The 13,412-nt window shown below is 48.4% G+C and overlaps 1 protein-coding gene across 1 annotated transcript; it reads left to right on the top strand.

Moving 5' to 3' along the window:
* The first annotated feature begins 14 nt into the window (after positions 1 to 14).
* Positions 15 to 13,345, top strand: HYOU1 (hypoxia up-regulated 1). Its single transcript, XM_027655590.1, has 24 exons — positions 15 to 147; positions 287 to 380; positions 1,233 to 1,311; positions 1,556 to 1,710; positions 1,806 to 1,882; positions 2,790 to 2,971; positions 3,553 to 3,668; positions 4,412 to 4,595; positions 5,002 to 5,136; positions 6,021 to 6,103; positions 6,203 to 6,335; positions 6,661 to 6,848; positions 7,113 to 7,251; positions 7,364 to 7,424; positions 7,715 to 7,797; positions 7,937 to 8,125; positions 8,281 to 8,480; positions 8,628 to 8,715; positions 9,266 to 9,388; positions 9,685 to 9,818; positions 10,144 to 10,228; positions 10,672 to 10,924; positions 11,732 to 11,815; positions 12,324 to 13,345. The coding sequence occupies exons 1-24, from the start codon at positions 81 to 83 to the stop codon at positions 12,380 to 12,382; spliced, it is 2,991 nt and encodes a 996-aa protein (XP_027511391.1). The 5' UTR covers positions 15 to 80; the 3' UTR covers positions 12,383 to 13,345.
* The last annotated feature ends 67 nt before the right edge of the window (positions 13,346 to 13,412 follow it).

The following is a 13,412-nucleotide window of genomic DNA, read 5'->3' as shown; positions in this document are numbered from 1 at the left end:
CGAGCCAGGCCGAGTCCAGCCCAGCCGAGCCCAACCGAGCCAGGCCTAGTGCAGCCTAGCCCAGCCGAGCGGTGCCGAGCATGGCGCGGATGCCCGGCCGGGCGCTGCCCTGGCTGCTACTCCTCCTGTGCCTCCTGCCCGCCGCAGGTACGTTCGGGGCAGCGCGGGGGGAGGCGGCGGGAGAGCAGCAGCCGGTGCTTCGGTGCCGCCCCAGCGCCCTGACCGGGCTCACCCCTTGCCGGCCGCCGGCACCGGGAGCAGGGTCTCACCGAGGGCTTGTCTGCAGAGCCGGTGGCCGTGATGTCGGTGGACGTGGGCAGCGAGTCGATGAAGATCGCCATCGTGAAGCCCGGGGTGCCCATGGAGATCGTGCTGAACAAGTGAGTGGCTGTTCCAGCGTCCCTAGCTCCGCCGCGGGAGCCGCACGGGGGGCGGAGGGGCTCCGGTCTGTCCTACCGGGGCTGGATCCCGGGGGTGAGGATGACTGGAGCTCAGCCATCCATCCCTGTTCCTCTGCTGCCGGAGGGACGCTCCCATCCTCCACCCATGGTTGTGACTCGCTCCTGCCCCCGGGTGAGCAGCTGTGGGGCATCGTGCAGGGCACCCTGGGGGGCTTGGAGGTGCTTTGGGCACCTTTCCAGCGAGTGCCGAAAGCCCACGTGGTTACGGACACGTTGTGGTGTGAACTGGAAAGGGCACAGGTCACGTTCTCACTTGTCCCTTGATTCTCAGTTCCCCACAAGGCAGCCCAGAGCCAGGTTTGTTTTGCTGCAGCTGTTCAGAGCCCACGCTTGTTAAGAAGCAGGTGAAACTTTCCCTGCACTCAGCTGCTCCTGCAGCTCATCCCCAAGACCTTGAGTGAAGAACCTGCGGTTGGAAGAGGACACATGATCAGGAACATCCTCATTTTCTGGGAGACTGGAGATAACAAATAAGTTTCTCACCCAGCTCCCTGACATTTGGCTGTCGTAGCTAGAGTGAGGGAACTGTCTTGCATTGCTTGTGGGTGGAGGAAAACAAAAACAAAGTGAGTGTCAGCAAAGCACTGAAGGTGGCAGGGGGACTTCTCTGCCAGTTCCTCAGCTGAGCAGAGGCTGGTCCTCCTCTCCCCAGCAGGTATCTGAGCACCTTCCCTTAGTCCTTCTGGAATGGAAACAACATCCTTCTTCACTAGAGACTCTGTGTGGAATGTTCACCTGTTTCAACTGGTTTATTCCTCTCTCTCTTCACAGGGAGTCACGAAGGAAAACACCCGTGGCTGTTTCTTTGAAGGAGAATGAGCGTCTCTTCGGTGATAGTGCTCTGGGGATGGTAAGAGTTCCTGTCTGCAGAACACTGGTATTCAAGGTTGTGATGAATGTCTGAGCCAGGGAATTTTATTTTGTTGTTCTGTGCTGCTCATCTCCTTGATGTGTTACTTGCTCTGTGTACTGGCTGTATGCTCCTGCTCCCATAGCAAGGGTTGTTGCCCACACAGGGCACTGGGAGGGGTTGGTTTGAGACTGGTATAGCCAAAGGAATGCAGGTGGGTGATGTGCTTTTTTTTTTTCTGCAGTCCATAAGGACGCCCAAGGTGGCATTCCGGTACTTCCAGGATCTGCTGGGGAAGCGAATGGATAACCCCCACGTGGCGCTGTACCAGTCCCGCTTCCCGGAGCATGAGCTGGTGAAGGATGAGACAAGGCAGACCGTTATCTTCAAGCTGTCCCCGTAAGTGGCTGCTTTTGGGTTCTTTGCGGGAAGGACTTTGGCTGCCAGGCTTCTGCAGCTCACTGTTGATGCCATAATTTTCTTTCCTGTTGTAGAACAATACAGTATTCTCCCGAGGAGATGCTGGGGATGGTCCTGAACTATTCACGTGGTCTGGCTGAGGAATTTGCAGGTTGGAAGGATTTAGCTGTTTCTTGCAGACTCTGTGCGTGTGTGTGTGTGTTTATGCGTTATAGGATTCAAGTGGACACCAAAGGTGTTTGGAAACTCAGGGCTTTTTAGAAACAGAATGTTGAGTCTCTCCAGCTGTGGGCTGTAAGCAAGACTTATCTAGTTGTCATTTATTTCTAATATAATGCAAGTTTGGGAACTTATTCCTGTTTCTGTGGGCAGGCACCCCAGTTCCCACCCAGCCTCGTGAAGGAGCCTTACAGGCAGTCTCTGGAGAAAAGTGAAGTGTTTTCTCTCTCAGAGTGTGATCAGAGCGGAGGGGGATCCTCACACGTGGGGAGGTAGCTGTAGGGGAGGGTGGAAGTAGCCCTGTGAAGGCTGTACTGTACCTGCTCTGGATGGAGACTTTGCTGCTGAAGCAAAAAGAGCAAAAAAGGCTCTTTGCTGTGAAACTTGCTAACAGAGGCTGTCGTGCATATTTCATGCTGTGTCGCTGATGAAATACCACAGTAATGAAAACTGGGTAAATTATTAGGAGGCTGTGTCGTGTGGTCAGTGACACTACAGCCACTCCAAAGACTTTTTACTGTAGAGCGAACATGATCCAGAGGTAATGTAAGGCTCCATGAAGATAACAGTTGTTGAAATTGAAGGCAGCCCAGAGCATTTGAGAGCATCCTGACCTGTGAAAGAGAGGTCAATAGACACGTGGCTTTGTGAGAATCTGCCGGGTCTGCTTGGTTTCAGCAGGACACAGAGATTCATCCCTAGGCATCCTCCTGCTGCTGTAGGATTGCATCCTGTACAAATCTTTACCGTGGGTCCTCTGGCTTTTCTGCTGTCACCCTGTCACAAGTCTTTGCATGTGGCTGACTGATCAATAAACATGTTCTGTGCAACTTTTTCAGAGCAGCCCATCAAGGACGTGGTGATCACAGTTCCTGCCTACTTCAACCAGGCGGAGAGGAGGGCGGTTCTGCACGCCGCCCGCATGGCCGACCTCAAGGTGCTGCAGCTCATCAACGACAACACTGCTGTAGCACTCAACTATGGGGTCTTTAGGAGGAAAGACATCAATGCCACTGCACAGGTAGGTGCTGCTGGGAGATGCGGAGAGCCCTGCTGAGTGCCTGCACGCAGGGGAGAAAGTGCTGCAGAGAAAATCCAAAGAACTTAAGGCAGACTCTGCTGGTCAAACAGTCTCCTCTGTTTTCACATGTTCATCAACAAGACAAAGAGGTTAAACTCGGTGTGCATGTGTGGTGAAGCCTAGGAGCTTCTGGAGTGAGGGCAGGTGCTGGGAGTTCCCGTTTTGTAAAACCTGTGTTTGTTCCTTACCCATGAACTGGGGGAAATAACAGTAACGATTACTTGAGATATTGGAACACCAACTTGGAAGTACTTGATTTTCCTGAGGTTGGAGAAACTTTTAAAGGGCAAAGCTTTGGTTTTTGAGCTATGAAATAGATGAGAAAAGTTTTCTTGTCCTTTTCTGTCAGGTGTGACCCTGAACATCTCCTGTGTTTGGTCTGAGTCTTACCCTTACGGGATAAAGCCGGTCCAGGGAGTGGATAGTCATGGCCTGCATCATACTGAAATCCATGGGTTCTTTCCTTATTCATGTGGGATGTCCAGGTGTTTCTGCTTCACTGTCCCAGCTTTTCTTTTCAGAATATCATGTTTTACGACATGGGAGCAGGAAGCACCATTTGTACCATTGTTACGTATCAGACAGTGAAAACTAAGGACTCAGGAACTCAACCTCAATTGCAGATCCAGGGCATTGGGTAAGAATTCTGCATGAGTTGCACAAACCCCACAGATCTCAGGAAAGAAACCATTTGTTTCACAGTCTTTCCTACATGTAGAATTTTGCAGTGAGGTTTCAGCACAGAAATTTCGGTGGTTGGGTGGAAAACATTTGGAGCAAGAAAGCTCCAGTTGAGAATAACTCTAGTGTTGCTGACTTGTGCAGAAGGTAACTGAGAACTTCCATGAACCCAGAAGGGAGCTAGTGTACTTAGTTTCCTTCAGGCTTGCTTTTTGATAACCTCAAACCATGTAAGCCTGTTCCATTTCATGTGATCCTATAGAATTAGAGTGTGTCAGTTTGAAAAAGAGGAATATCCTTATAGAGAGGAACAAACATGTTGCCAAGCAAAGAGGGGGGTGCTGTGCATAACCAGCAGTTTTAACTCCAAAGCATTTATATTGCTTTTCCAAGAAAATACCTGAGACAGTTGTCCTTTGGCTTCTTAGCTGTTTTATGTGCTTGGCAATAGGGCTTTTACCATAAACGCAATGAAATTTCCTGCTCAAAGGCTGTTGTGACAATGAATCTTTTTGGTTTTTTCTTTCCTTATAATGTGTTGGTTTTGGGGCAACCATTGTACTTTCACAGTCAGTCACAGCTGATAATACTGCAGCTGCTTTTGACCACTTGCTGCTCTGCATATTTGCAGAATAACACATGAAGTTTGTATTTCAGTTCGGTTTCAGTTGTTTCATCTCCTTTCATTCTTTTGCTCAGGTTTGACCGTACTCTTGGAGGTTTAGAGATGGAGCTTCGTCTCCGGGACTACTTGGCGAAGCTCTTTAATGAGCAGCACCCTTCGAAAGATGTGCGGAAGAATCCCCGGGCCATGGCCAAGCTGCTGAAGGAGGCCAACCGCCTGAAAACTGTGCTCAGTGCCAACGCTGACCACGTGGCACAGGTCTGACCTGCTGCTTGGGGCTCCTGCTTTTTTTTGGGCTAAGGGTGGGGTGAGTGGAGGACTGGTGTGAGGGAACACTGTGCCTCTGCTGGTCTGCTGAGGAGCATCTTTCCTGTGGTCCCTCTCCATTTGTGCCCACTTGGTAGCACCAGTGATTGAGTGGATTGAAGGAGAGTTATTCATATCAAGTTTGTTAAATAAAATTTCACTGAGAGAAGCTGTCTGTTACACCCATGTTCCATCCTGTTATCACTTTAGCAATGGCAGAGGGTCAGATGAGCACGATCAGGTCTGTGATGTGTTAAGAAAGCCAGAACTTTTTGCATACTGGGCAAGTCATGCAAAGATTTTGCTCAGAGAATGCTCCACAAATAATTTCATTCTGACTGGGTTTTTTTCTGGACAGATTGAGGGACTACTGGATGACATTGACTTCAAAGCCAAGGTCTCAAGGCAAGAATTTGAGGATTTGTGCTCTGACTTGTTCAAGCGCGTCCCAGGACCTGTGCAACAGGCTCTGAGCAGTGCAGAGATGAACATGGTATGTTTACAAGAATGCATTAACGAGCCTGAAGTTTCTGTCTGTGGAGCTGCTGTCACATCATGATCGAGGCACCTGTGGTTGTGTCATCAGCACTGCTGGGAGGTAGATGCCTGCTGTTGTGATAGTGGTGTTGGTGCTGCAGAGCATTTACCTGCTGCAGTGTCAAGCAGGAGTGTGTCGTGGCTCCCTGCGCATTCCACCAGAAATGAAGGACTTGGAGGAGGGGTTTCTTTCTGTTAAAATACTTTACTCTTGGTTGGAGGTTTGAAATACTGATCTTTCCTCTTTTTGTCTTGGATGCTGATTCTGGTCTCCCTCCTGAAGTTTTAACTGAAAGAGCCTGGAAACAGAATTATTGGTGTTTGTGCTTCTGCTTTGTGCCCTCCCTGAAGGGAGCCCCGTTTTGGGCTGCAGTTGGACCAAACCTGAGGCAGTTTTGTAGAGAGTCACTGCGGTGTTAAATGCTCACTTTCCAGGGTGCCAGGATGCTGTTGAGCAACTCTGGGCTCTGGTCTTCAATGCAAGACACTGAGTCACCTCTTATGAGTCCAGGTTTCTGTCAGTTCTGGTCCAACTGGCTTCCTGGGTCATTATCTCCTTTGGCATTGAACTATAGTCTGTTTAATTTTGAGTCAAGCCACATGTTTCAGGTGGCTTGAAGCCATGATCTCATTGTCACTCTTTGACAGACCTGACTCCAGGTGGCACAGCTCGTGTCATTCTGTCTGAGTTCTGTCAGGCACTGGCCTGCACGGGGACAGCAGGGTGCTTTAAGAGCATCCCATCAGCACGTGGTGACTGGGGAAGGAGTGTAAGGAAGCCCTGAACTTAGCTTTCCAAAATTGCTTTCTCAAGACAAGGTGACTGTTTCCAATCCCTAGGATGGAATTGACCAGGTGATTCTAGTTGGCGGTGCCACACGGGTCCCCAAAGTGCAGGAGGTTTTGCTGAAAGCTGTGGGCAAGTGAGTATGTGAGGCCCCCTTCTAGTCTGTCTCCCATTGGCAAGCTGCTGTTTGTGGCAGAGGCTGCAAACCTCATGTCTGTTGCTTTTCCCTTCGTAGAGAAGAGCTGGGCAAGAATATCAATGCTGATGAGGCTGCTGCTATGGGTGCAGTCTACCAGGCAGCTGCTCTGAGCAAAGCCTTTAAGGTGAAGCCCTTCGTTGTTCGGGATGCCGCTGTGTTTCCTATCCAGGTAACCCTTGGCTTTCCTTCTCTTGTGCAAGGTTTGGGCAAACGGGGCTGTGCTGGGAGAAACGGTCCAGGTTTGAACCTGTTGGTTTCCTTTGAGTAAGGAAACTCGGGGAGGTCTTTCTGCCAATCTAATAAAGAAAGCAGAAGAAAGTCTTCTGTACTGTAGAAGTGCAATATCCAAGAAGCCAGACATATGTAAACATCAGTTGAGGAATATTTTCCTGTCCCCCAGCTTTTTCATGAAGCGGAGAAGCCAGATGCTGCTGATGTAGATGCCACAGAAGAAGTTGACATTTGCTGAGTGTCATTTTCTGTTTGTTGTGCAGGTGGAGTTTACTCGTGAAGTTGAGGAGGATGATAAATCGAGGAGTTTAAAGCATAACAAGCGGATTTTGTTCCAGCGCATGGCACCCTATCCCCAGCGCAAAGTGATCACTTTCAACCGCTACACAGATGACTTTGAGTTTTACGTCAACTATGGGGATCTGACATTCCTGAGTCAGGATGACCTGAGGTGAGTTGAGCCCAGCACCTGAGCTGGCAGCTCCGTGGCAGTGCAACATGCCTGGCTGGAAATGTATTGGCGGGCAGCCTGTGTGTCTGACTGGCACTGGCACATCTATACTCCGAGCTGCGTGTGCTTTAGCAAACTGAACCCCTGCCAGTCCCTGCTTTGTGCAGTTGCCCATCACTGCCAGCGTGACCATGAGCAGGGGTTAGCTGTTCTGAAGCACTGTTATCCTGAGTTCTCTTTCTGCTTTTGTCTCTGTGTCATCAGAGTTTTTGGTTCTCTCAATCTCACCACTGTGAGACTAAAGGGAGTTGGGGAGAGTTTCAAGAAGCACTCAGATTATGAATCCAAAGGCATCAAAGCTCACTTCAACATGGATGAGAGTGGAGTACTGAGTCTTGACCGGGTAAGCACTACCTGTTGGGATGATTGTCAGCTAATGTATTTTCCAGTTCTGTCCCTCTCTCTGGTATGGATGGTCTCTGATTAAAACTAATCCTGAGCTTCCTATTTTCAAGGTGGAATCTGTGTTTGAGACCTTGGTGGAAGACAAGCTGGAGGAGGAGTCAACACTGACAAGTAAATGCTGAACTTTGGTATTCACACTGACTGTTTTGTTACCTGTAGTGGCTGAGATAACTACAAGCATTGCATTTCTTTGGATGTGGGAGGTTACACAGTCTGTGCACACAAGGACAATGGAGGGAGGTCGGAGAAGGATGAGTCTGGAGTGTGTGGAGTTCACCTGTGCTGCCAAGGGAGCTCCTTGACAATCGTTGTGGTTGTGAGGGGAAGGACTGAAAGCTGAAGATGACTTTCTTCCTCCTTTGCATACATAACATTCTGGATTTTTTGTCTCCCATCGACAGAACTTGGAAACACCATCTCAAGCCTGTTTGGGGGTGGCAGCCCTACACCAGAGACCGGAGAGAACCTGACAGACACTGTTCAGGTGAGCCCCAGAGGGATTGCCAGCAGGAGGGAGTCCTTGCGTCTTGTTGTAGAATTACCTCTTCAGTGAAACATTTGTATGGAATTTCTACATTTAAAACGCTGGTTTGCTTTCCCTTTTACTTGCCTGTGATGACCAGGAAGAGGAAGAGAGCCTAGCAGAAACAGGTAAAGAAGAGCAGGGTGAGAAACAAGACCAGAAAAGCAGTACTGAAGATGCTGGTGAAGAGCAGGGAGAAGAGAAACAGCAGTCTCCAGGCCAGGGAGAAACTGCCTCTCCGAAAGCAGAGTCACAGAAAAAGGAAGAAGGCGAGAAATTAGAGCCTCAGGTAAGCATCAGATTGAAGGAATTAGACTAATTTCCATGCCTGAGAAATGGCATTTCCTCAGTGAAATTCTCCCTTCTCTATAAGTGCCCTACCTTGTAAAAAAATTGGCAGTCTGAAAATCTCTTCCTTACCTGAGAACATACTTTGTGTTACAGGATCCTAAAGAAAATAGAGAAACTGCAAAAGAGGAAGAACTGTCCAAAAGTTCTGGTGACAGCACAGCTGCCAAAACAGAGGAAGAGAAGAAGATCAAAGCACCTAAGAAGCAGAAGCTTGTCCATGAAGTCGCCATGGAGGTGGACGTAAATGATGTGCCTGACCTGGTCGAAGATGAACTGAAGAGCTCAATGAAAAAGTAGGTTTGAAATGGCTCTGCCAGGTTAGAGCTCTAGATGAAGGAAGTGGTGATGGCTCGTATAGCACTGCTCAGGAACTGGTGTGTGATGTGCTGCTCATGCAAAGGCACTTCCTACCTTTGATTTCTCTTCTCTTTGCCTGTTAGACTCCAAGACTTGACGATCAGAGATCTAGAGAAACAGGAAAGGGAAAAATCGGCCAACAGCTTGGAGTCATTCATCTTTGAGACCCAGGTAAGAGAGAGATATAAAGAAATGAGAATTCCAGGAGAGCGAGTAGAAGTGTCTTGCACAGTTTGTGGCTCCTCTGAGTGCAGGAATGTTGTTTGAACTGGGGGAAGCTGATTTGAAGAGCCTAGCTTTCATCTTTCAGTCACTTTTTTTGATGCTGTTAGGCTTCTCAGGCCCATGTCTCCTCAATACAAAATGAACTTTCCCTTCAGTGTGTAACACATTGTACTTTGGGTTTCCAGTATCCCTTATATGCACTTACCTGTGTGCTTTGGAACAATCGCCCCCAGGCTTTAAAGAAGCTACAGCTTCTCAGGAACTGTTGTGCAAAAGAAGCAACTAGTGTTAAGTGCATGTGAAATCATGGCTGTTGCAGCATCACCATCATTTACCTGGGCTGTGCATGTGTCTACACCTGGTGTATTCTCATCGTGCTCCTGGCTGTGGGAGGGTGCAGGCAGCACCCCAGCCCAGTTGCAAGTGAGTGCTCTGTTCATTTTATTCTTCCAGGCTCAGTGGTGTTTGACAGGACTGTTTGCTCTGGTCTTTTCAGGACAAGCTTTACCAAGAGGAATATCAGTTTGTCTCAACAGAGGAGCAGAGAGAAGAAATTTCCAAAAAGCTTAGTGAGGCTTCCAGTTGGATGGAGGAGGAGGGCTATGCAGCTGCAACAAAGGTATTGCTGTGTGCAGTCAGGATACCAGTCTGCTCTCACTGACATGGAAATGATCACACAGGCTGTCAGAGTCTTTGTAATCTCATTCTTGAGAGTTTCTTGCTTCCTAAGTGCATTATGCACAGAACAAAATACAAAGTTGATTCCACTTAAAGCTTTGTTGTGTGGCTCTTTTTACTGCACTAAAATGGTCTATTTGATAGAGTAAACAATAAATGCAGTTTTAACTTCTGAAGTCATCAATGTTAGACAATGGTCAAACTAAGTGTCTCCTTTCTCCTCTCCCCCATTTGCAGGAGCTGAAAGACAAGCTTTCAGAGCTGAAAAAGCTTTGTAGGAACCTTTTCTTCCGTGTTGAGGAAAGGAGAAAGTGGCCAGAACGCCTGGCTGCCCTAGAAAGTCTGCTCAACCACTCCACCATCTTTCTCAAGTAAGAGCAGGCTGTTGGGAGGGAATGTCATGCAGCTGGTCATGTAGGAGCTGCCAGCAGAACGAGACCAGAGTGAATGTGGTCTGAAAGTCACTGGCACTTGCTGAGAAAAGATGAGCAGAGTTCTGCTCCCTATGCCCAAGTCTGTAGGACCCTTGAACAGGCACACGTGATCTCTGTCCAACCTGGGGGGGCAGGAAGGTTCCAGTGCTGCTTGCACCCCATGGTGGTTATTATGTTGTTGTATTACTTGTGCTGTAACCACAGAGTTGCCAAGGTGCAGTCTGCTTGGCTTAACAAAAATAAGCTTTCTTCTTGTCTACAGGGGAGCCCGAATGATTCCAGAGGCTGACCAGATATTCACAGAAGTGGAACTGAGTACACTGGAAAAAGCCATCAATGAAACAACGGTACTAAAGGATGGAGTGATGCTGGGGGAGGGTGGGGTGGCAGCTTGGGTTGTGTTTCCTCCCTGTCCTTTCACTGAAGGTCATGGAGTAGAGTGTGCATATTTTGTTTTTGTGCCACCAGCAAACCTTTTGTGTGTTCGAGTGTTTCCTAATGCCCAGCCTGACACCAGCATGTCCGGAGGGTATAGTGGTTCCTGTGTTGCATTTGGAGTTGTCTCTGGGGTGGTGGTAGAGCCCAGTGATCTGACTGTGGTATTTAAAGGCAGGAGCTGGGTTTTGTTTCTCTTTGTCCTGGGTCTGAGTAAGAGGTTATGTAGCAGGGAGCAGAGCTGTCCTGAGTAAGACAGAAACACTAGAGACAGTGACTTTGAGATACTGTGATATACAGCAGTTCCTGTAACCCAGATGCATTCCAAAAGCACCTCTTCCCTCATGTCCCACAGATCTGGAAAAATGAGACACTGGCTGAACAGAACAAGCTCTCTCCTACTGAGAAACCTGTGCTGCTGTCCAAAGATATAGAGCTCAAGATAGCAGCCCTTGACAGGGAAGTGCAGTATCTCCTGAATAAGGCCAAGTTTGCAAAACCCAAACCCAAAAGGGAGAAAAACGCCACAAAAACCGATTCAGCCAAGAATGCTACAGCAGCCTCTGAGACTGAGAACACTATCCCTCCCACGGAGGGGAAACAAGAAGGTAAGGAGCAGGTGGGGAGTGTGTATATAACTTTTAGTATATAATTACCACATGTAACACAATTGTGTCTCTCTGCCTTGAGTGAAAAGGAGCTAAAGAAGGGAGGACAATAGTTAACTGTGGAATTTAATTACCTTCTTCTTAATTTTCAAAGACATCTGGGAAAATCTACATATGGCAGCATCCTTTTCCCCCCACCATTTGAGGTTTTTTGTGAGGAAACAGTATATATATATTCCCACGATGGTTTTTCAGTATCTGTCTCACTTGCTGGTTGCCTTCTAGGAAAGATAAGCCATTGACTGCACTCTGGTGTGCAGAGGGAAGTACTCAAAGTCTGGTCCTAGATCAAGGAATAGAAGATTTGTGACCTAGATAGACCCCAGAAAAAAAAATATCTTGGGACACTAGGACTTGCAGTTTTCTGAACTTTATAAATTCCTAAGGTCCTGAGTCCCCTGGTCCTTTTAAATCTGGAGTGCTGTTTGTCAGCAGAGTTCCAGCTGGTTCTTCTGACCTGAGCGAGGGATCCTGCTTATAGTCACAGTTCCAAAGGCCACTTGCCTGTGCAACCAGTCAGTCTTCAGAGCTTCCAAGGAGTGCCTCAGAGGCAGTGGGGAATAAGGAGCAGTTTTATGATGCTTCTCTGAGTGTTATAGAGCAATCTGCTGTGAGAGTGAACTATTACAGTCCTGCTGAGGCACCACAGATGGATGGTTTAACCTTGCTTCTACTCACCTGATGTCCTTGCACCTTGTCTCCTGTGTTTTCTCCCTTGACTTTTATTTCTTTCTGCTTTAAATGTAGACAAACTGGAGGATATTGGTCCAGCCAAGGAACCTCCTACAGCTGAGAAAGCAGCAATAGATGCTGAGCCTGGATCAGACTCTGGTGGGTAAATGTTTGACTAACGATCTGTAACTTGGGAGCTGCAAGTGCAAGCTGTCTGTGGGCTGCTGTGCAGATTTTTAGCTGCAGGAGGTAGTACAAGAGTAGAACCCCTGACTGCAGATACATTGTTAATTCTGCAAACAGGAAGACAGATTCTGGTTCCTTGCCGTTCCTGCATTTTGTTGTTCAGAATGAAGTTGTAATGCACAGCTGCCTCAGCAGCTGCTCTGTGCCCCTGCCCCTGCAGTTTGCAGCCAGTCCTGTGGCTGTAGGACTGGCTCTGCTCGAGAGCTGCCATGCGGGCATGGTCTGGTTCTGCCGCTCCCGGCACCAGGGCAGCCTGTTAAGAGGTGCAGTTCACGAGTGTCAGCCCCCAAAGCATCCCCGACCTCTGTACCATGGACTGAGAGTTTGGTGGAAAACTTTGTGAATGTCAGGGACTCTTGGCACTGCTTTGCATGCTGTGAAAACCACTGCAGTGTGTAACTGAGTTTGCTTCCTTACACAGGGTCCAAAAATGAGAAGACACAAGCTGGAGGAGAAAGCAGGAAAAATGATGAGTTGTAACACCCTGAAATCTCACGAATGTCAGCATCTATTTATTTCATTGTTACTTTCTTGTTTTTCTCATGGACCTGGTTAGTCATGATGTAAATGGAACACAACAAGAGTCTGACAACACAATGGGATAGAGGTGTAAATTTATTTTTTTGTTCTTTCTGGGGATTTTGCCGCTACTAACTTAGTGAATTGGTTTTTATTTTTCTTTTCTTATGTGTGGCAGAGTGCCCACCAAGAATTATCTCTGTTTCAGTACAGGAGTCACCAAAGTGACTTTTCTGTGGGGAGAAAGCGGTAAAGAAACAACTTAAGCTTTAGGAAGTAACTTGGAACATAAACTCTGCCCATCTCTGGTGAAGATGATCGCAGGAGGATACAGAGCTGAGGTGCCCTTGTCTTTGCATATGAGGCTCTGACTTACAGCAAGTATGTGATTTCAGCTGGTGGGAAGTGTATTATTGTTTGGATTCATAGGAAGGCTGAACAGAACTGGGGAGGCAGATGATCTGTGCTTTGAGATACGGCTGCGTCTGTTTTCCAGAGGCTGTTTGTTAAAACCATCTGTCCGTGCTCTGTAGTAGAGTCCAAAAACCATGACATGAGACTTGACAAAAAGATTCTGTTTATAGTTTAAGAAGTTCAGAAAAGGCAACACTGAATGCTGAGGAGAGGGAAAGAAGGGCTGTGTTGGCACACCCTGTAGTCACAGGGATGGCGATACGGACCAAAGGGTAGGCAAAACCACACCTGGAAAATCCAATGGCACCTGCCCTCCTTCCTTGGCATCTTGTGCACTCAGACCAGCTTCATCGTGACCCTCCCTGTCCTGGCCGTGGCCTCCTGCCCCCCCTCGGGCCGTCGCTGCTGCTGCCACACAGACGAATGGGGTCCGACGGCCGCGAATGTGCATCTGACGTTGTTCTCCGTTTGGGCCTCTTCAACCAAAAATAAAACCCACAGTTCCTGAGAGGCTCTGCCGAGCGGTGCCGTCTGTGCGGGGCGGGGCGGGGCGGGGCTTCCGCGGGCGGGCGGGGCC

The sequence above is a fragment of the Corapipo altera genome, unplaced genomic scaffold (genome assembly GCF_003945725.1).
Source record: "Corapipo altera isolate COAL_440 unplaced genomic scaffold, ASM394572v1 71, whole genome shotgun sequence".
NCBI classification, from domain to species: Eukaryota; Metazoa; Chordata; class Aves; order Passeriformes; family Pipridae; genus Corapipo; species Corapipo altera.
This window is presented reverse-complemented; position numbering and strand designations above follow the sequence as displayed.

Coding starts and splice junctions, on each gene's coding strand:
- HYOU1 (XM_027655590.1), top strand. CDS start 81: ATGGCGCGGATGCCCGGCCGGGCGCTGCCCTGGCTGCTACTCCTCCTG. Junction 3,669..4,411: donor TTGCAGATCCAGGGCATTGG/GTAAGAATTCTG, acceptor TCTTTTGCTCAG/GTTTGACCGTACTCTTGGAG. Junction 6,104..6,202: donor TTGCTGAAAGCTGTGGGCAA/GTGAGTATGTGA, acceptor TTCCCTTCGTAG/AGAAGAGCTGGGCAAGAATA.